We start from the raw sequence: 23,678 nt of genomic DNA, 5'->3' as shown, positions 1-23,678 counted from the left end.
TATCTCTTATCTATTTATTTTATGCATAGGCGTATTTAGAGATGGGGCTGAGTGGGCACTCTTGTATTGTCTGGTGCCCACCCTAGAATATGGAACGAAATTTTGTGCTGGCAAAGACATATCTGGGAATATATAATATGTGACTTTTAGGAGCCAGCCTCCCGCCCACTCCTCTGGACAATAATAAAAAAAATAATCTTAAAGATGCCAAGGATTTTATACCATTAACATATATTTAGAATCAGTACTTTGCATGAAAAAATAACTGTATCATTCGCATTAAATATAAATAACTCTCTATATATGTACCTATTTTAGTTCTTAAACCATTTATCTCAAAGCTACGGAAATATAAACAACTATCTATTATCCGCGACTTCGTCCGCTTGACCGGGATATGTTTACTGACCGAGATAAAAAAATAGCCTATAACCTCCATCCCATATAATACGTGTATACCTCATATTAATTGTTAATGATAAGCGTTAATGCGCTATAAGGTAACAAATAAACTCACTTTTATATTTATAATATATTATTAGTAAGGATTAGATAATTGTCCTATATTCATTTTGTACCTACCTATCAATTTATTTTGCCACAGATCTACTTTTAGAACTGACATTTTGTTCAAAACATTCCCTGCCCTGTCGCATACATAACTGATTCCAACTGTACGCTCTACATTAACTGTTCAGTGTGCTGCGCACCCCTCGTTTCTACCCCGCTTTAATAGTTGGCTATAATATTAATATAACGTTCGTCGACGGTCGCCTCTCGAAGTATGTAGCTGTAGCGCTAGATACAAGCGGACGGCCGCTACGCGATGTTATTATAGCGTGCGGCTGTGTGCGCGTGCACGTGCACGAACTGCTCGCACACTAGCGAGCCAGCCCTCCCGCCCACCCACCGCTCCTCACCGCGACGACCCGCACTCGCTTGCTTGACATGGCTTAGCGCGTTGTGAGGCAATGCCGTACCGTCATCTATTCGGTCTTCACAATGCCATAGAAAGTCAGTTCGACTCGCCTCGCCGACCGAACTTTTCCTACCTCGGCTCGAGCGAGAGGAACGATTATTGCACCGCTATTTCGAATCGTAGTCGATACGGCTTCGTGTCCGAGTTCGATACAGAGCTGAATTCTTTATGGTTATCATTTTGTATAAGCAGTTACTCCTCGCTTTGCCATATAACGTCGCAGAGGTACGGTTATAAAATGCTGCATATTCGAGACTAGCGATAAAATAAACGTCAGACGTTTCCAAGTTTCGAGCGGAGAGAACGAACGAGCGACGCGCTGCGCATCAGAAAAAGAACTTTACGACAAGATTAGAAAGAGCGAGGCGGAGCGGCAACGGTGTGCAATCGCGTTCCAGTGGCGCGGAGCGGCAACGTGGAGCGCCAACGTCATTTACTAAATTTATTTTCATGAGCGCCAGCGCTGGCGACGCGAAAGACACAGCTCGAGCGCCGCGTGATACCGATGAAACCTCGTAGAATTATCTATTTCTGCATATTGAAACTCGTCGCGCGCGGTTATAATTTTGCTGCTATAATAAACGGCACAGTTGGCGTGCGACGTTCACAGCGCACAATGGAACGGCACGTTTTCCGCGCAGCGATAAAGGGGTGACGCAAAATGATTATTTGCAGCGTTGCGATGAGTGGCCGCTGAGTCAACGTTGGTCGGCAACACTGAGCTGGCCTTCCAGCGCTCCAGCTCACTCACTATGTCCGCAATTCTCATTGCATTACTTACCTACCTAGCAGTAAACAATTTTCTGTAGTAATTGTAGACTGTGCAGGTATTTGCTTAGCTAATTGTCGATAGCCAATAACCATTTATATCAACAATCAGGAACAGTGAATATTAAGAAATAAAATATAATGATTAGTATTTATGTAAACTTTTTTACAGTAGGAAATTGAATGTAGTGCTTATCTATAAATACGAGTAAGAAAGTAGGCACAATTCTACCTGGTTTCCATTACTGCGTGTGTAGATGTCGTTGGATATTGGGTATTGCCGACGATTCTGAAATATTATTCTTTATCTCTAAAGTTAACAAATTTCAGAGAAAGATTTAGAAACTGACTAAGTAATTGCCACTTTTTTAGTATTAAGTATTTCTTTATATAATAATAGTATTTAGTCGAAGTAGATCCTAGGTTGTGAAGGCGCGTGTGCCATCTAATTGTCGGGGCAGGTGCAGAGGCATCTGCCGCCTGCTGGACATCGCCTTTAGCTATTTTATTTTATTCTCTGACGGCTGCATCGCCACACATGCCGCTCACTGACTCGCAACCTTGCGAAATATAAGTTACGATGGACACCAAACGCGCAATGCATGCATCACTACTCTTATAAACAACCAACAATTGGTAAAAGGTAAAAGTCAACGAGCCTTGTCGTTTTTCCGTCCATCTATACAGTGCAGCTGCAAACGCAAAAGTGATACCTCGTTTTTCAAGTTTAAAACAAAGTCTATAAAAATATTGTTTTGCTTTATTACTTGAACTTAGAACTAATTGGAGATTTTAAGAGCTTTGTAGAATATTTTGCATGTTTCGGTATGATAAAGCAAAGAATGTGAGCGACACAAGCAGGCAAATCCCTTGTGCGGGTAGTGAGGCACGAATCACTACCTGGGCGAATCCCTGGTCGTAGGGGCTGCACCCTGGGAGCGTATTGTATCTAAAAAAAAAACTGAGAAGGGTCGAGCGCACAATGGCGCTGTACCCTGTATACTCAGGTACCCAACACGCGGTACCCGTATGTTGGTTATTTGAGGATGCCATTTATAGTGATTTCACTGGAAGAGGGATTTTTAATTTAATTTGTATTTAAAGAAAATTAATTATCGCCTAATAAATCAAAACACTAAGGATTTTTTGAAAATTTTGATAGAGTATAATTAGCTAGTATTTATATTTCTGTACAAAAGTTACGCTTAAAATTGTTTTGCAATAAAAAAATAAATAACTTAGACAGAACAACGATGTCTGGCGTCGAGTCGGTATAAGTATAGAACTACATGTCTACTTCTAGACATTATTTTCGGTACGTTTGACTATGAATGTTATTGGTTAGATAATTTGGGTTGATTACCTACGCTCTATTTTCATTGTCACTTTTTATATCTTTGATTTTTTATATCAGTATTTACTATGTTATTGTTGTAAATCTTTACTGTACATATTTTACATTGGACATATTTCAAAGATATATTTTACTAAGTAATTAAAATATTGTATTTTGTCGTAGTTCTTCGTTTTATATGTCTATAGATATTACTATAACCAGTTCACAATTTGAAATTTGAGAATAATTTACGTCTATAAAAATGTAATACCTCTAAATAATTTCCATCAATTTCCCATCGAGTACAAAGTCGATGGTTGAGCCAAAGATTACGGTACTTTCGTCAGTCGACTGTTGCGGGTTACGGCCAAGTGGTACTGGTACCTATCACACATACAGCCGAATATCTGTCGGCCCACACACTGTTCTATATGTGGCCGATTGTTTCTCTTATGTAGCGATGGCTAAAGCTAGAAATAGGTATGTTGTTCTACAAGTTGACTATTTTTTTTTATTTCGAGTTCCAAACAATTTCATCTATAAAAAATCTTATTTGGTACATACATTATTTTTGACTGATTAAAAAAAGAAAGGTCTCGAGTCTATTGTATTTTTAATATATTTGTTTGTATGTTGTTTACGTATTCAATTCTGGACTGATTTTAAATTCGATTGGTTATTTTTGTTTTCGAAATATATTCTCGTGAGATTTTGTTAATATTAAAGTTTTTTTTTTTAGTACAATGTAAATGTACATTTATATTGTACTAAAATACAGACGACTTATCATTTGTGGTATTTTTTATTGTTCTGTAATCTGACATTGTCAAGAATAAACACAATGTGGACGTTGGTTATTTTCTTTTATAATAATTCAAAAGAAATAGATTATTATAGTTTTATTATTTAAGTTACCCTACAAATTAAGGTTTTTAACCAATATGTTGTGGTATTGCAGGGCTCGGGCGGCGGGTGCGGCGCCAAGCGGCGCGCCAGCTCCCCGTGCGAGGGCGGCGGTAAAGTCGCACGCTGGGAAGACTCGATAGCGCGGCTCGAGGCTGTGGCCGCCGGAGCCGGCGGCGGAGACTGCTGGCGAACAGAGGAGGACGAAAGGCGCGCGTGCCGCCGGCGCTGGTGCGGTGGCTGGTGCGGCGCCCACGATACTATTCGTGCCGAGAACGGCAAGTCTTACCTGGAGCTCGGGGGCGCTGCGGCGCGCGCCTGCTGCGACGGCCGGGCCGCAGGACGCTGCGCCTCCAGGCGCTGCTACCGCGAAAGACGATTCAAGATGATGAACTTGTGTGCGTTGAAATTAGCGCGTTTCCGTCAAACGGCGGACCCGTCATTAAGGCGCTCCGTGTTAGTGTGCAATACTTTGCGTGGCATCGAGCGGGAAATGGAGCGAGAGAGCGCAGAGGAAGCACCCTTCGAACCTGCGTGCGTGACCGGCGGCGTGGCGCGGTGCGAGCTGCTGAGCGCGCGAGACCCGGCCGCCGGCCGCGCAACTCCGTTCCCTTCGCCACCGCCCCCCGACAGAGACTCCGGGTACGGCGACGAGGAGCAGCGCACCATCGACTGGGGTTCAGTGCTGAGCCTGTCGTCACGATCGGCGCTAGACCCGCCCGAGGACGCGTGGCCCGACGACTGGAGCTGGAGCGAGGACAGCTTCGTGCGGTTGCTGGTGCCGACGAGTTAGTGCACGCCGCGCGGGCAGGACTCGCCCGCGCCCCACTGAGCGCCTGTGATACGCCGGCTGCGGCCGCGGCTGCGGCGGTGAGGTGAGGCGGCGCCGCGCGGCTGCCGCCGCCGCAGCGGCCGCGCGGCACATCTAGTCGGGGGCGCCGCGCCGCCCGGCGCCCGACTCTCCTCCAAGAAGCGACGTCGACGCGACGGGACGCATACACGCAGTCAGTAGTTAGTATTATATAATTGCTAAAAGGGAAGGTGCTAGCTTCGGACGTGACGCAGGACTATATGCGAGCCGAGTTATTTTTGATAGTTTTATTTCCTTTAAGTGAATTCCAAACCGAAACTGAAGTGACTTAGCTAATGACGTTATTATCGTTTAAACTAAAACTCAGGTGTTTGAAATTTTTGTTGAAATTATTGTGTAATTAATTAGGTAAAAAGCTATATTTATTATTTTCGTTGAAAGAAAAAAGCGATAGTATGAAATTATTTCTGTCTTGATATTTTCCATATAATGTAAATTGAACAACGAGATGACGATGATTGGGTTATGTTTTATTGACAGAAATCGCTTCGTGGAAGTGTGGCCTTTTCAAATTGAAGCTTTAAATGCATTTAATTTCGAAAGATTACCTCCTACGTTTAGTATAATAATATCTATCGTTTTTGACTCTATGATCGATAGTTCTCGGTTCAATTCCAACAACATTAAGAGCACACCTCGCACGAATCGGATTTCGCTAAGTGTAAGTACGACAGAATAATAGATATGTGTGGACATGTGCCGATATTGCTGATCGTTTGCGAAGCACATGTAAACAACATGTACTGGCCACTGATGACCGCAGCATGAAGCACTTGAGACGAGTTCACACTAATGAACTATGATGAACAAATAAATGTAAAGTCTACTGAGTACTTAAAATTCTGTAAACTTTCATTAGTTCACATCCAAAAGTCCGCTGTGGCGCAATGTAACTGGATGTCAATTATGTAGCCTTAACAGCTGTAACTATGAAAGTTTCATAATTTACAACAGGATCATGCATTTGAATAATTGGAATTTGTAACAATTGATTGAATCTGTACTTAAACTACCTAATTTTGCAATGGAAAGTAATGTGTTTTAAAGAATTTGTAAATGCGGATACCTTCTGATGAACGGTATCACATGGTCTAGATAATAAGAAATTTTATTTATACATAATATAAATGGTAAATAAATTCTCATCGAATAATTTACTTCCTAGCTAACCGTGATTGCAGTTCCTAACACGTTACTACACTAATAGAGGATAAATGGCATTTTTTCACAACGTTTAATTCTAGTTTTCTTTCATCAGAAGACATCCGAAAATAAGCATTACCTAATTATATTAGCAAACATTATCTGAGAAATTTATTAGCAAAATGCAATGAGATTTGAAACATCGAATAATCAAATCGATAATCGTTCAAACAACCCGTCGTTTTTAAAAAGAGAGTTCTAGTCAAAATTTGTAGAAACCGCTCCTTCAAAACGTGGATATAAGTGATCTCTTGACGGCGTGGTGAAGATAAGTTCTCTCATTATTAACATCGGGTTGTGAGCAGCGCAACGCGCACGTGAAACGGAACGCAATGATTCTGGCGCCATTGGGATTTGTGGTCGCTCCCACATGGGATATGTTGGCACGTATAATGATCGTTAAATATCATCAATATTTTAATTATAATTGATTTTTGTATTGTAATTAATTATTCTGACCACTCTCCTAATGTCGCCAATCGAAATGAATGGATACGCCATCCACGGAATTGTGACTGCATGGACCAAACATACCTAGCACGACATTTAATAGAGCAAAGTACAAATTTCAATAAAGTAGGATGCATTAGTGCTCCGGCGCATGTTTGTCCACCGTTGTCAATTACTCAAATATTTGAATTGTGATTCGGTAGCTAATGAGAGAAAACTCTATGTTCTTAAATTTAGTGTACATATTATATTATGGAGATGGGCATTATGGCGCGGATACTCGCGGCCGTTGTAAATAAATTATGTATAGTTAATAATTTTATTCATATCGATGTCGATTGTCCGGGCAAGCAGCTCATCACTCTGCTACTGCGAAGGGCCCCGGGCCCTCGCACCACCGTGTTGTATTATACAACCTCTATTCTGTCCATGAACTCAACAAGTACAGACTTACAAGTTACATATAAATGCATTTTAATATAAGACGTCACAAAAATATTGCCAGTACAGTTAATAAGATACATGAACAATGTTTTAGTCATTTGCGAGTTCTAAACCCGCGCACTGGATAACTGAATTCAGCTCAATCTATTTTATTTTACGGTTTATTTTTGCGTAGATATTTTTTGTTGAATATGTCCGTATGGTTGGTTGTGATGGTTTACTTAAGTAAGTTAGCGACTCTTCGACAAATTTCTGTTCGACATACATATACCTAAATGTCAGGTATATAAGTATCTGGTAAAAATTTAAAATCATATTGTGCTGTATCTGTCGTGTATTGTTTGTAAGACTATTTTTTGTAGTGATTTTTTATTATTTAATTTCTGGGTACTTAATGTATGATTATTGATTATTAGTTAAGAAATTATTTGAAAAGCTTGATCAAAATATTATATATTCGGTAGACAATCTATACGACAGAATAACAGAACGTATGATATTCCTAATGCTTGCAATTACGTACAAACATTTACTATATTCTATCCTGTCATTTTCATATTTCTATAATACCTTTTTCAGAATAAATTGTACTCAAAGTAGGAAAATTGATTAATTCGTTGCTGTATATTATTTGTGAAATGATATAGTGGGTACTACTTCAATTATATTAAATACTCTGTATTTCTTATGTTGTTGTTACTTGCCATAATCTGTTAGCTACCCTTGCGGGGCGGCGCTGCGCCCGCGCACTGTGTTGTGACCCTCAGCAATAATTGTTGTGACATTAGTATCCGTCATATCCGTCTCTTCTGGCGACTGACTCTTCCAAGAAGAACTCAGAGCCGTGTGCATACGTAACTTACAATTACATTGTTATAGATGTATCTTCTTAGTTTTTCGTTGCCATTGGTTACCAAAAATGACAGGATCTTTTTATTGAAACAATTGTGAATATATTTTAGAAGGCATAGGCCGCTTTTATAATTTACTGTAGTACGACATGATTTTGTACGATATTATCGTCACGATATAATAGAAGAGAAAAATTTTTAGAATTGTATGAAAGTGAAATGGAGACATTTCTAATTTTCTGTGCACATCCACGATATCGTTATGTTATGGACGTCCACGATATCGTCGCGGTAAATTAAAAGTGTCTCCATATAATTACATACATTTTACTCTACTGTTATATCGTGACGATAAAATCCTACATTGTCGTGGCGTGCCACGGTAAATTACAAAGACGCTCATACTTTCATTAGAAAATTATGAAACCAATTTTGAATAATAATATTGTGCACATCGAATTGTTAAAATGTTCCTCATGTTAGGAGTTGTTCAAAATTGTTTTTTTAATTATCTAATGTAGGACATTATTGTAATATATTAATTGTTTAAGCTGTTGTGTCGAAAATAACAAGAACAGGAATAATTTTGTGAAACAATGGCACAAAGAATGAACATAAATATTATATATATTATAGAAACAGAAATGTGGCTATAAGAGCAATTTTTATAATAAATATTTACTGTTGATGAAACCTGACTTTTATTTCATAACACTAGAATCTCCTTTGTTCCCATTATAGTGAATTAAAGTCACTTATGTATTTTACAAGATTTTTACAAATACAAAAAAAGAAATAATTATTTTTTAGGGTCATCTTGCAATAAGAATTTTATAGTAGTCCTTTTCATCCACCAATACGCAAATAATGAGGCTTTGAGTATGTATTTATATATTTAAGTAGGTATTCAAATATCTGTAAGATGTAAATGTGATAACTTTATAGTGCAAGAAAAATAAAAATGAATATTTATTATATAAAAAAGAAATACTACAAAAGCTGACAGCTGCTCAGATGGAAACTGTTATCTGAATACCCATAGACTTGAATAGTATCATGGTTCCTGAAAACTAAAATAATATGCCTCTGGACCCAGTAATATTATTGCTAAACCTATCTTACCCATTAAACCAAAACAAGCATTGTTGGTTGGTGGGAGAAACACAAGTGAGGCTGCAGCTCTACCACAACCTCACTCATTAACATATAGATCACTACCTATATGTATAATGTTGCAAAATCTCTAATAAAGTTCATCATATTAGCCATTAACTGTACACTGCTAAACATAGGTCTTTACCAGAATGGGAGTGTTGCCAGTAGTTGCCACGCTTGGCACGCGGATTGGGAACCGTAGTTAAGCTTTGATAATATTTTAAGAGGGACGCTGCTGCCTATTCCTCGATCACTAAGTTCCTTTGATCATCTCTTTTATGCAAGGACAACAAGGCTATATAAATGATAGCCGGACAAAGGTAATGAAGCTGAAATTGTAGAACGTATTAGAACGTCTACGAAATTTTTGGACTACTCGAGAGAAGGAAAAAATAAAGTTAACGCGAGCAAAGTGATCCTAAAATAGGAGAATTTATACAATTGGCATATCTGCAAATGCATACAGACTTTTCCGTCTAAATTTAACCTTACATTGTATCGTTATACAAAATGAGTTTGTATACAAATATAGATATGATATAAGCCTTTACCTACAGGCATAAAATTTGACGTGATTGAATTGAGATCAAATATGGTCGAACTATTTCCAAGTGCAAGACACTTCTATTAGTAATGGTTAATTAATCCAAATCAAATAGGGTTCCAGTCTTTTAACTATTAAGTAAACATAACTATATCTCGTATATACCTATTATATGCTTAATCCACACACGATCACACATTTACTAATTACAATGCGGAATGAATGAAAGCGATATGACGCATTAAATATATATATATATATATATATATATATATATATATATTAAATATCGGTTATCCAATATATAATTAGAAATAAAGAATCCGACCTAAATTAATAGATATACATATCTGATAGGTATGAAGGATATCGAAATTATGACCTTTTTCTGATATCAATGGAACACAATATATGGATATTGGAGCAATACTGATATTACCCATACCTAGTCTACATATCAACTAATGAGTAGCAATCACAACTATCATTATTTATAGTGCATTCTATTTTGAAAAATTGACAAAAAAAATTATACGCATAGTGTTTATAAATACTGTTAAAATAACTAAATACAAAAAGCTAGAACCCTTTATTCATAAAAAGTAAAAGTTATTTAAACTATTGGAAGAGTATTATGTCACTTTCTTTTAAATTGAGAATTCATTGTAAAAAAAAAGACAAAACACTTGAATAGTTAAAATAGGATTATGATAATAAACATGCAATAAATGTGTCACAAACTTTGCGTATCAGTTTTTGCTACTGCAAAAGGCTTAAAAGAAGCTATTTGAGCCTTATTATCGCTTTAGAAATTCTTTTTTTTTTTATAATACTAAGAATGACAAACAAGTGAGAGTCAATTTAATGGAAAGTAATAACCGTTGCCACTAGCCATGATCAGTACCAAAGATTACAATGTATTGTTCAACACATGGTACTTCTTTGTTCTTTACCATTCCAAAAGACTATGGTGTTGTGCCTCCGTATCCTTTAATTTTACTGCCTGCAATATATTTAGCACCCTGCTCAAATTACAAAAGTAATAAAGAATAATAATGGTATTCAATATTCAGGTAGCTATCTACTCAAAATAAGAATGAATAGAGATTAAAAACAGTTTAACCACAAATAGTGTTATAAGATTTGTATGTAGGTAATTACTTTAAGGCTGTTACGGTACCTATACATATAAAGTAATTCGTCAATTTCATATTGACAATTGTTCCAATCGGATTTGTAAAAAAATAATGCAGACTATTCTTGTAGTATACTAGATGACTTAGCCTTCATTTTTGAAGGAAATTCATTCTTTATTTTATTCTCCACAATAAATGTCCTTAGTCCCACTAAAGTGCTATTTGATATTCTGTAGCCCTTCTTTAAACAAATTAGTTTAGACTGATAATAGTTTGATGCAGCGCAAATCGATTGAGTATCATTCCGATCTGAACAATCGGATTTGTAACTTCAGGGAGACTTCCATTTTCATCCTAAAACCAGATATATAGTATGTGAAGTCCATTCAGTATTTAGATCTCTTAATATATTGATAATAATATCTTTTCATATGAAATATAAGTGTCTTCTATTTGCTTGTTTCATTATTGAATTATACTTTTTAAGGTTTTCTATACTGCATATCATTCGTTGCTTGTACCCCATGAAGGGTTCTCTTGTGTTTCCACATGTCACCAGAACGTCTGCATACAATAAAAATACATTTGTAATATTAGATTTTACCACCGACTTCCTCCGCGTAACCGGGACATGTTCAGTGACCGAGATAAAAAGTAGCCTACGTCCTTCTTTATTCCAAATAGCGTACCAAATTTGATAGTGATTGGTTAGGCTATTAAGGTACTAAGATGTAACAAACAAATTCACTTTAACATAATATTAGTAAGAATTGGTCAAATGCACCAGGATCACATTCAGACGTTTTTGTCTAATTGAGCTATATCATTAATATTACAGCATAATTTGATTTGATCATACAAACCTGAATGCGGTTCCACAGACGTCACACTCATGAGGTTTCTCTCCTGTATGGATGAGGGTGTGTACAGTACGAGCGTAGGGCCTTCGGAACGCAGCGCCACAAATCTCACAACGGTACGGCCTGTAAAGGTATAACAGAGATTTGAAGGAGTCAATAGAGCTAATCTCAGTGCGAGATATCGGTAGAGAAATAAAAATAATGAATACCACGGAAAAGTAAGCGAAAAATTCAGCGACTATAAAACTAAATCACAACCGGTCACAAACTAGGTAATATCCTGGATTAAGTATAGTCATTTAGTACAAATCACTAAGTATACATAAACTTTAGTGCTGTATCGGTTTCTATTAGCTGTATTCTGAATAAAGAGGAAAATTATACACCCACCAAAATGTAACTAGTTATTCATAAAGTGTTTGAGAAATCCATTTAAAGAACTAACGCAGTGTGATCGAAACTGTATTATATTTGGAAATCTATTGACAGTATTCAGACACTTCTAAAGAACAACATTCGAATTGTGAAAATACTTTTTAACTTTTTATAAGTTTTTCATTCTCGCGATCACGTGACGCAGTTTATACTAAAGCTTCAAACGAATTATGTTCCTTTGGAAAAGTGCTTGTTTCACAAATGAGTACCTACCTACTATTCCTGGGTTTGCAATTCGTATACTGTATATCCTGTTGTCTACCTCATGTACACGTCATAAGACCAAGAACGTACGTTACAAAATAAAAAAAAAAGAATAACCTGTTTGTCAAATAGCAATAACCTATTTAATTAAAAAAAAGGTGTTTATCAAAACATTGTGAGACAGCGACGTCCTTTGTTTGCTATTAATACACAAAGGTTCCAAGTGACTTTGTGTTTTCGTTCGATTCGACAATTTTAAGACGCCTAACGCCATCTATGGGGGTGAGCTTTCAATTCAGGTGCTAACGTGAGCCGATAGAGGCGCTGCCGGTTGAGACATTTTACATGGCCCTTTGTTTTGCCTTTTTTTGTTATTTAGTGTATTGATTTCAGTAAACTATGTAATATTACATAACTTTTATAAGCTGTGATAATAATAATTCAGTTGGAACATTTTACTACAGTCCAGAATCTCAATATCTAATTCTCTATATGAATTTCTCGATCTAATAATATCACAAATTTTTGAATTATCAAATTCATGGTTTCACGGCAGGCATCTATTCATTTACAACACAATAATACTTAATAAAGCTATAAATAAATATAATTAACTTTACATTCCTTATAGCAATGGAGTAAAAACACGTCATCACTCCCCATTCCTAGAATGGATGAGGAAGGTGCAAGACAACAGTGCAAAAAAAGTAAACGTCTGGTAAGCGGGATGCATCTCGAACCCCGTTTTTATCAGTAGAAACTAAAGCTTAACCAATATAGTTTTGCACTATTAGTAGTAATCACGATGTAATACATGAATAAACATGTACATAGGCACATGTAAATATATAGATAGCTATATATTTCTAATACACGCCTAAATACATATATGTAGATACAAAACTCCATTAGGAACAACACCTGAGTCCTCAGGAATGGCAACGCATGGGGGGGTATCTTTGGGCGAAACAGTATACTCTGTTATGTCCATGGTACTGCTCATGTCTATAGGCGATGGTTGCCACTTTCCATCAGGTGGGCCGTCAGCTTGTTTGCCATTCTAAGTTGTATAAAAAAAAAAATTGTTACTAAATCATAATTAATCTACTGAACAGATTTAAAAGTAATTTGGTATAAGGATGTGTATACTTATGTATGCGAGCAAAGCCACGAGAAACAGTAAGGAATAAACATCAGAGGTTCCTCAATTAAAAAGAGCTGTAGCAACGATTAAGAATAAAAAATGCACGAAACTAATATAAAATCGGACAATACCACCGCATTGCATAATATGTCATAAAGTTTTGCATGTCGTTTTCACAAGCTATCTGACATTACATTTTATTGCCTCAATGGTAATAATGTTCAGTTTAGAGTTCCACTGGTAATTTTTTATTCCATTCTAATGCTGTTGGTCGCAAATGACCTTTAGAGCTTCATAGAACATGTGTGGGGTGACTACAGATACGGAAGGCACGAATGCAAACCCTCAGTACTTATGAAGCCATTGAATGTATTTATATAATTTTGAACGACGAATAAGTTGATGGCAATCCGATGAAAACTGGTGGTCACCAGACATGTAACGGTTGCTGTTAATTCAACCAACCCTACAATTTTATTACTATATTCCACTTATTCACCGTGTGATCTAGCATAGAATTGGCCACTCCTTCCTGTCCCGTGGGTGTCGTAAAAGGCGACTAAGAGAACTTAATATTCGAGGAATGGGCAGCAGCGTCCCTCTTAAAATATCACCAAGGCTTAACTTTTGCCAACCTGCTTTCAAAGCGTGGCAACTACCAGCAAATCTCCCAATAGAGGAAGACCTATATTCAACAGTGGACAATAATGGCTGATATTGTCATATAATCATTCCAAAGGCTCGACGGTAGAAGCGACTTTAGTACAAAGTCTCCTTTGTTACAATAAATATGCTCACGACTATATCCTTAATGGAGTAGCTAGAGACATCTGATCGACTCCTACCGTCGTGGTGAATGTTGTTACATTCACCACGATGCCTTATTAGTTTGGTTTATTTCGGATGTTGAAATTGGAAATTTTTTGATGGACACACGAAGTATTTTGATTATCGGATCGTTATGTCTAGGTAGCCGTGATCACGACCGGTGTTACCTCGTCGAAAGATCGAAATAATGTAGGTAAACTATGATAGTTTACCTATATAAATGATCACCTTAATTTCTGTCCTTTATAAAACATAAAACATGCAGCGCGAAAGTCTAAAAGTCTAATGTTCCATCATTTAATCTATTTTTGATTCCTAGGTACTTATTATTATTGGGTATTTACAGACAGTTTTGTGATTGAGTCAACATATATTTCTTTGTTTACATTTTAATTAAATTCTATTAAAACCGACTATAGAAGTGGGAATAATTTTCAATTGCAAGTTTAACCTTTGGTCTGTATGAATGCGTGCATGTTCACGCAAGCGTGCGGCCGCCGTGAACGTCTTCGGACACGCCGCGCATGCGAAGGGCCGCTCCCCGGTGTGGGTCCGGCGATGATCGTCGCGCTCCACCTGCCTCGCACATTTCACATACATTATCTCATACGAAAAAAAATACTGGGAACTACCTCTGCTGATATGTATTCAATTTGCCCGGGCGATTTAGTTTTTTTAACTTTTAAGTGTACATTGCAGTTAGTTATTATAGTCACAAGGAAAATTGATGTTGGAACGTTCGATGATGCGAGATAAGTAGTACCCAGCGTAGCTTATTTTAAATTAATATGGACAAATTAAATTATAATCAATTAAATGTTTTTTTTTTCTTGAAAAACAAATGAGGCTTCAAACAGTGAAGCGAAGTGAAAAGGATTCAAAATTAAAAATAAATCGAAACAATCGATAAGGATAGCACTGTGTTATAGTAGTAGTAAAAATATTATGTAGACTTAGATTAAATGAACAATAAACGAATTTATTTTTAAATAAAATCGACGTAAGAAGTTACACTAAATACACTTCTATACACTTCTGTTCTGTACATAGGCAGATCGGTAGATGTATGATGCTCTTGTCAAATTTTAATAAAAAAAAAACAAAGAGCGTCTACTGTTAGAAAGACTTCTTCATATTTTTAACGTAAATTCTTTCGTCGATTTGATTTGGTTAAAGAACTCCTATATTTCCAAAGAGAAAGTCATTCGATTTTAACTTAAAGGCTTAACTTTAACTTTTAAGATCCATCAGGTCTATTAGGTTAGCTTGTGCTATTCTAAATTGCATAAAAAAAAAACTTCTAAAAGTATGTATATAGGTTAATGCCTACATTAGATACCATTTACAATATCGTTTAGATTTAAAATGGGAATCAATGAATGAAACAAAGTATTGACACGTAAGACTTTTTTTATTCACATTAAATAAAATTGTTCGCAGTGTGGTCCCGGCACAGAATGAAGCAACTCTTCCTTTCCTATGGGTGTCCTAAGGGGCGACTAAAGGAACTTACTGGTCGTGAGATGGGCAGCAGCATCTGCAGCATCCCTTTTAAAATATCACACAAAGTCAAACTGCGGTTGCCTGCCAAGCGTGGCAACTACTAGCAAAGTAATGAACAATCTACGGAGAAGGCTTAGATTCAGCAATGGACAGTATACGACAGATATGATGATGAAATTAAATTGTACAATTACCTTTACTTTAAATGCCTTTGGACATAGGTCGCATGGATAAGGCCTCTCCCCCGTGTGCATCCTCATATGAATGGCGAGATGACCCGATTGATTAAAGCGACGGCCACATATACGACACGGATATCCCTACAAATAACTTTTTTTAGTGAGTAATATACTTCGACTAAGACAGACTACAAGCCATGAGGTTTGTAAAAGATAAAAATTAACGCTATTCCCGTATCTTATAAACCATAAACCATGCAACGCGAAAGTCTAAAAGTTAAGATAGAGTTTGTTACTAATTAGAAATTTAAATAGTTTAAGTAATTAAATTTGTTTTGAGATACATCTCTAGTAACCAAAGACAATGAATATTTCTTAATAGAAAATGTTAATGCGGTATTGTATAAATATAATTTAAGAAGAGGTCCTTAAAGTTTTTTAAAAATCGTTTTATTTCTAGATATATAATCTAAGATGATAATACTTGTGTGTGCGTGTGTGTATGTATATATAGATATGATATTTTCTGGAAAATAAAGGCGTATTTAATGGGAAGGGAGGGGGGAATTGTTTGGTACCCACCTTTTGGTGCGAACGGTGCTTTTAACTATGCGCCGTTAAAACAGGTTTGAGAATGCATAATGTGTTTTTATTAAGAGATTTAATCTTATATGGGCCAATGCCTACATAGGTACACAAAATAGTTGGGAAGTAATTGCCAAATTAAATCACATTAGTATGAAGTAGATATTATATATTTAAAAAGACAAATATTATTTTACATTAATATGATTATATATAGTTGCATTACCGGTTTTGAAACTTTGTGCATTTTCTTGTGTGTGTGGAGAGCACACATGCTTCCTAAAACTTTGTCACATTCTTCACAAACGTATGCCATGAGCGGCGCTCCCGGTGACCGATCTTCCCCACGTTTATGACGGTATAGTTCTCTGTAACAAAAAGTCAGTTAATTACAAAAAAGTATATATTTTAACCATACATATAATAATTAATCAGTTAATGTATAAGATAATTAAATATCAGCCAGTAGGTTTTGCCTTTCGTGTTTACAAATATAAGTATGGTTATACATTGCGCATTATAGCACGGTGTCGATGATAAGTCGCTAAAATTACAACGATACTAAGACTACAGAAAAAATTACGTAGTAATTGACAGATTCTTCGAAACAGTTGAAATGTTTACACTTATGGTTATGTTACTAGAATAAGAGAAGACATAACATTGCATAAAATCTTAGTCCTTAGAAATAGCAACGCATGGGGAGTATCATGGGCAAAACAGTATACTCTTTTACGTCCATGGTATTGTTCATGTCTATAGGCTGCGATTACGACATTCCATCGGGTGGGCCGTCAGCTTGTTTACGATACTAAGTTGCATAAAAAATAAATAACTTGGGCTCCAAAAATCTTATTGAATACATTTCTTTTACAAAAAAAAAATACTGTTAAAATGTCAGCTGTCATTCGCACCACGCTAAAACGTGCTGAATGTTAATTAATTTTTCAAAACCAAATAATTATGATACCGAGCCGTCGCAAAAAGTTGGTTGCAAGATCCGCAATTCCACATCTTGTTATTATTAGTGTTGGAGTACATGCGTCGTATATTTCTAGTCACATTAGGCCTCTGACATTGCGCCTGATGGAGTTTCAACTCTTCCGATGATGGAAAATCTTTTCTACAATATTCACAGTTATAAAATGCTGCATTGTAATTCTGAGACGCCTTTAGTGTATCGCTTTCAACCTGAAAATATTGTCTAAATATAGATTCGAAACAAGTACTTAACTACTAGATAAATAAACAACTAGACTTGCAATTTCGACAAGTAAACAAAATATATCTAACCAACTGTTCCAAATAATAATTCTGTTCTTCAGCGTTAAAACAATTGAGTCTATGTCTGTCTAAAGCCTCCCCGTCAGCGAATAAACCGTTGCAAAATTCGCAAACGTACATGGTTAATAATTTTCTTGATGATACATTGCCTTTTCCATTACTGTTGACGCAGCATAATTGTTCTAAAAATATTGAAAATAATATTTTACTATCGTATTGATATTATAAATGCGAAAGTTTGTAAGCATTAATGAATTGATGTTTTTTTTTTTTATAATGGGTGATAATGGAGTGGTAACCCCACCCGCGCTATCGGTATACACCGCCGGGGCACCAGTGAAGGATGATAGGTGAGAATGAAGCAAGTTAGTCAGCCCATCGTGACGAATTCAATAAGAATTGTTCACGATGGTTTCCAAAGGGAATCACGTGGAGGTCGACCTACTAGGGTATATTGCTAACAATAGGGCTTTCAATCTCCATTGCTAACAATCCCTTTCCCCCCTAATGTACTGATGTTTGTTACACTTTCATACATAAACTAATAAACGAATTGGGTTGAAATTTGGTACACGGATAAGTTATAACCTGACATAGCATGTAGGATACTTTTGTACTGATTCACCGGGGAAGCCGAGAGATATAGGTAGTAGTAAATAAAATTATACTATTCTCCGATACTAATAAATGTCTCTACATTCCCCAAAACTCCCACAGATCATTATTTAAGTATGAATAGTTAAATAGACGTGTGGTCCCGGTATAGAATAGGCTACCCCTTCTTTACCCGTGGGCGTCACAAGAAGGGTGGGCGAGGGATGGACAGCAGTAGCTCTCTAAAAATATCTCTAAAGCCTAACTGCGATTGCCAATCCACCTGCCAAGCGTGGCAACTACTGGCAAACCCCAAGGGGAGGCTTATGTTCAGCAGTAGACAAGTAAAGGCTGATATGATGATGATGATTTAAATGATAATCTGTGGTTCCGATATGGGTAGGTCAATATTTTCTTTTTTTCTTGATAAATTTGCCTCAGCAATATAAGTTCGATGAAGGTTCCGTTTAGCAATATATCCAAAATATTGATAAACTTAATAATGTAGCAATTTGATAGTTTGACACACTCATGTGATCGTGGGTTTAATCCCCGCATAGTTTTTTGTTTTTTTTTACGGATGATAATGGAATGGTAATCCCGCTTGCGCTATTAGTATACACTAGCGGGGCACCAGTGAGGGATGAATAATGGGGATGAAAAGGCAAGTCAATTTGGCCATCGTGACATATTCAACGATAAATTACTCCACCACCATTGTGACATAATCACGATGATTTCCAGGGGAAACCGCGTGGAGGTCGACTTGATGATTGATAGCAATGGGAACTAACCTCCACATTACTAAAATCCCAGCATATTTATCTACACGTGCTACTATAGTATAGTAATCTGTATTTTGTATATAAAAAATATGGTTGTATTACTTTGACATTCTTCCTGAATGTAGGTACAAAATGTATTATATGCATGTAATCAGTACCTAGATAAAAAAAAAACAAGCAAATGAAAATTGCAAATTATGAAAACAAAAAGATAAAAGAATTTAAATAGTGAAAATATACTACCAGTAGGTTCTATTTCTAGCACCGTTGATAAAACACGTTCGCATGTTGAGCACACGAGCCAGTCTGACTCAAAGTCTAAAGAATTATTTTCTGATTCTGAAATAAATTGGACACAAAATTAATGCTGGGAAGGGTAGGACATGATAATGAAATTTCAGGGTACAGAGACATCTTAATTGATAGGCCTGGAAACGCATGAATATACCGTAGGCATCATAATGTTCTTTTTTAATAATGAATGATCCCTCGATTGATTTCTATTTCATCTGATGGAAAGTGATGATACGATCTAAGATGGGGCTCTCGTGCCCCAAATAGCCTATTCACACTTGCCCTAAATCGGTGCAGGTTATATTTAGATGAAAAAACATAAGTAGTAAGTACCAAGAACTATGTACGGCCAAGGAGTTCCACTCTTGAGAGAGAGAAGAGTCCCACTCTTTGGTTGTATGCATGATGAAAGGTTGAAGGAGGAATCAGGTCATGCAGTTCTTGAGCATAATCTCCAAAATGTATCCTCTACTTTGTTATGCCACATAGTTCGCTCTGTAATCCCGGTATAGAATGGGCCACCCCTTTCTTTCCGGTGGGCGTCGTAAGAGGCGACTAAGGAAACTTAATGGGCAGCAGCGTCCCTCCTAAAATATCCCTAAAGCCAAACTGTGGTTGCCGACTCGCCTGCCAAGCATGGCAACTACTGGCAAATTTTTCCAACAGGGGAAGATCTATATGGTTAGTAGTGGACAGTTAACGGCTGATGACAGTGCTATTCGTAGGTATATAAGTAACGATTATCTCTTTCCATCTCACATAGATTGGTACTATTCCAGGTTGCGTATAAAATATAACTCTGTATGATGCTGTACCTAATAAATAACTAGCATATTCATCATATCTGCCAATTATTTTTGATAGACGGTGACACGGAGGAATTCGAGAAAAATTCTTGTGAATTTCTCCTATTAGTTTTAAATATCTAATACTGATTTTTAAAGATTAATAAGTAACTAAAGCTAAATTAGGTAGGTACTTACGTTTGAAACTTTGTAAGGCCGTATTCTTAGAAGTATCTAAAATTGTATTACATTCTAAACAGTAACAATATAATGCTGTTTAATAGCACCTACCTATTAAATGAAACACGAGATAAGGCAAAAGTCAAAAATATTAACATCAAACAAAGTCCACAGCTATCAATTTATACCATATTTAACAAAACCCATTACGGATTATAGAAACCATGCCCTCATAGTCCGCAATTGGATATTTTATTTTCATTTTGTAAAATTTAGCCATTATAGATAGATCTTAAAGTAACATACCATCAACTGGAAGTGTTCCCATTTCATCATTATTACCAAATAACGTGTAATTGTTTTGATTTTCGTTCTCTGCCGTGTCTGAAGCATGAAAAGATATTGTATGATCAAGAAGATCAGAATCCGAAGTAAATATTTCATGGCAAATAACACACGAATGCAAAGCCAAAAGATCGGGTCCGGTATTGTTCAAGTCTTGTGATTGAGGTTTTTCTGCATCCTGGAATTAAATATCAGAAAGAGAATTATTTTTACTTCGCATTAAAAGCAATCTACAGCTTTTCTCTTTAAAAAATACTCTATGTATGTTAGTCAGTCTATGTGCTAAATTACATCAAAATTCGTTCAACTATTTAAGTGTAGAAATTTGTAAAGATGTATTTATAATAATAATACTTAAGCCAATGGCGGAAGGACTTATTAATAAGGGGACCATTATTAGTAATATACTCTTTTACGTCGACCACCACGCGACTCTGAAAACCATTGTAGTTTCCTGGGGAATTCATCATGATGAGCCAATAATCTGATTCACCTATCATCCTTCACTAATGCCTTTTTAGCGTATACCGCTTGCGCAAGCGGGGTTACTATTCCATCATTACATCATATAAAATATCTAAACCCTTAGGATTCAAATTTTATTATATTTTATGTATCGTAGGCATTATTCGTCAAAATGTTTACCTTATTTTCCGTTGCGTTCTGTATTGGTAATAAGAACTGATTCACTGTATTTTCATCTAATAAAGTAGGTTCATAATTTAATAAATTATCTGTTTGTACAATAAACATTTGCGTATTTGGCTCAGAAGTATCTGCATTACTCAAGCTCTTAGATGTACTTTCAATATTAAAGTGTCTCCCGACATCGTTAGAATGAAAAGTAAGTTGATATTCTACATTAGAAATCATTTGCTCTGTTACTGCAACTAAATCCTTGTTCATGTCAGATAGAGGATCATTAGTTGTAAAAATTAAGTCATCTGGTCCATAATGTTGTTTTAAAGTATCAGTTAATTCTTTATAAGGAAAATCTGGTGGATCAAACATCATTTTTACACCTAAAAAAAATTATGTATCACCCATTTAATGTATTAAGTATACATAGGGTCATGTGTGGAGCACTGCTCGCATCTTTAGGATGCTCTTTTCAGTACGATGTCTCTTGATGTCGATGAATATGAAAATTAACAAGCTACAAGTATTATTAAAGAAAAAACTCCTGAACTATTATAAAGATGTATCGATGTAGTAGAATTTCATTTCCTCGCCTATTTTATCTATTCTCACAACATAAGAAAGAATCATCTGCTTTATTTATACCAACAGGGTATTTAGTAGAGATAATTCTGTGAACTTCCAACACGAATCTAGCCGTTTTGGTTTATAATCTTTCCCGTTTTATGCTTCTTTCCCCAATAACATCAAGTTTTAAAGGCATTTAGTCAGCCAGCCAAGCAATAAAGAAAAAAAATATTTTTGTTTCTATACTGTTCCTAACTCAGATTTTGAAATCTTTACATGTTGAGGCAAAGCATCACATTTTAGCCTTGGCTACATGAGCTATAAGCTGAGGGTCTCTACTACAAAGGGGTCGCCACCACAAATAGACTTTTGCCACAGATGAGGAGAATTGGTAATACATTAGATAAACGGAAAAATGGAGACTTAAATTACTACCAACGTGTGCTGAAATTTTATTATTAGCAACACTTTTGCCAAGGCTGGAGATTCCCCTTAGCTATTTTATGTGCCCGTGTCGCGGTCGTGGCCGTGTGGTCTCGGAAAAAATAGACTACTCCTCCCTTTCCCGTGAGTGTCGTAAGAGGTGACTAAGGGAATTTAATGGTCCAAAATAACCTTTTTAAAGCTTCACCAAAGCCATAATAGATAATATTAAATAATGCAATAGTTCTATTTTCTCTCATCAATTTAATTACATTTTTATTAATGTATAGGTACCTGATAAAATGAATAAAAATTTAATAGTAATAAAATTTATTTGTAATTCTAAGTATTAAAATTTGAAATATAATAATGTTTTTTTTTTAATGTGTAAAATAGGGCTTTAATCATAAAGGTAACTTAGGGGCCCACAGAACATATGCGACGCTGTTAAGATAAGTGCAAAATGAAACAATAAATTATTTATAATTAAGTGTGCGTATTAAACAAATCAGTAAAATAAGAAGGTATTTTGTTGAATTACTTTGCATAGGAAGGAGCGTTGTACGTGACATAAAGAAAGCGTTTATTTCATGAGAGTAAATGCTATTGAAATGTATTATTTTCATATTGTGAGATTGATTCATTCTATACAATAATGATACATTCTATACAAATAAAGTCAGGTCCACCTCTGCACGTGTTTAATTCATAGTTAATTTGTTGCAATAGACCAACCAGTTTGACTTCTTTCTCACCTACTATTCTTCACTAGTGTCCTGCCGGCATGGATCTATAATGTAGACGGAGTTATTATTCCATTTTCATCCATTACGTACAAAAAGTGTTCTTTATCTATGAAAAGCATTATATGTGTCAATTTGACAACTTCCGCGCAGTCTGTAAGACATCAGCGTGAAATTGACATTTACTGTGTTATTGTTTAGCCGCATCTATATTTTGATATTAAAATCACTATTTTAGGCTTTTTTGAAACACAAAAATGAAAACTGACAATGCTTCATCAGGAGAGAAACCTAAAATACCTTTACCAACGCTTTCGCAGATTAATGCAGACATAATTACACAGGTAACTTAGGTTATAATCAATTTCACAATATTAACAAACATCGCCTGTTATTTTAATTTTAATATTATATGTAACTTTTAATATTATATTTATACTAGATTACAATAATTCAAAGCATTACCTTATTATTTTAATATCGTAAAATGCATAGAAAGTACTAAATACCTGATTAATACATAGTACTGTAAACAAATAACAGACATAAATCTACGCAATTATTGATATCTTTGAAAGTAATTTATTTTACTATTAATTTTGTTTTTCATACTTATATACCTGCTTCTCTTTGTTCTTTTTTAGATATTAATATTTTATTG

At 35.9% G+C, this 23,678-nt stretch overlaps 3 protein-coding genes across 4 annotated transcripts in view; 2 read left to right on the top strand and 1 right to left on the bottom strand.

Moving 5' to 3' along the window:
- Positions 1–8,498, top strand: part of LOC113519621 (uncharacterized) — a 32,140-nt gene extending 23,642 nt beyond the window's left edge. Inside the window, exon 2 of the mRNA XM_026904751.3 lies at positions 4,042–8,498. Within this exon, the coding sequence (XP_026760552.2) occupies positions 4,042–4,779 (738 nt within the window). The 3' untranslated portion in view covers positions 4,780–8,498. The remainder of the gene's footprint in view (positions 1–4,041) is intronic.
- Positions 8,499–10,477: 1,979 nt separating this feature from the next.
- On the bottom strand, positions 10,478–21,663 carry LOC113519797 (zinc finger protein ZFP2). 2 transcript variants are annotated; one of them, XM_031913933.2, is made up of 10 exons: positions 21,291–21,663; positions 20,607–20,823; positions 19,285–19,380; positions 17,672–17,844; positions 17,349–17,569; positions 16,605–16,746; positions 15,809–15,934; positions 14,563–14,687; positions 11,504–11,623; positions 10,478–11,204 (listed from the first exon to the last, which is right to left on the bottom strand). In XM_031913933.2, the coding sequence occupies exons 1-10, from the start codon at positions 21,657–21,659 to the stop codon at positions 11,123–11,125; spliced, it is 1,671 nt and encodes a 556-aa protein (XP_031769793.2). In that variant the 5' UTR covers positions 21,660–21,663; the 3' UTR covers positions 10,478–11,122. The 2 variants fall into 2 exon arrangements, with proteins under 2 accessions (XP_031769793.2, XP_052756502.1); XM_052900542.1 differs by lacking the exons at positions 10,478–11,204; positions 11,504–11,623; positions 14,563–14,687 and adding an exon at positions 15,586–15,659.
- Positions 21,664–23,164: 1,501 nt separating this feature from the next.
- Positions 23,165–23,678, top strand: part of LOC113519711 (RNA helicase aquarius) — a 91,232-nt gene continuing 90,718 nt past the window's right edge. Inside the window, exon 1 of the mRNA XM_026904888.3 lies at positions 23,165–23,361. Within this exon, the coding sequence (XP_026760689.2) occupies positions 23,275–23,361 (87 nt within the window). The 5' untranslated portion in view covers positions 23,165–23,274. The remainder of the gene's footprint in view (positions 23,362–23,678) is intronic.

The sequence above is a fragment of the Galleria mellonella genome, unplaced genomic scaffold (genome assembly GCF_026898425.1).
Source record: "Galleria mellonella isolate WM207_F2 unplaced genomic scaffold, CSIRO_AGI_GalMel_v1 utg65, whole genome shotgun sequence".
In the NCBI taxonomy this organism is placed as follows: domain Eukaryota; kingdom Metazoa; phylum Arthropoda; class Insecta; order Lepidoptera; family Pyralidae; genus Galleria; species Galleria mellonella.
This window is presented reverse-complemented; position numbering and strand designations above follow the sequence as displayed.

What these genes read in the sequence shown, in the direction of transcription:
- LOC113519797 (XM_031913933.2), bottom strand. Translation starts at nt 21,659, where the DNA reads ATGATGTTTGATCCACCAGATTTTCCTTATAAAGAATTAACTGATACT. An exon ending in CAACTTTTTGCGACGGCTCG is followed by an intron (nt 16,747 to 17,348) that starts GTATCATAATTA and finishes TTTTTGTTACAG; the next exon opens with AGAACTATACCGTCATAAAC. An exon ending in GTCTGTGGAACCGCATTCAG is followed by an intron (nt 11,205 to 11,503) that starts GTTTGTATGATC and finishes TATTGTATGCAG; the next exon opens with ACGTTCTGGTGACATGTGGA.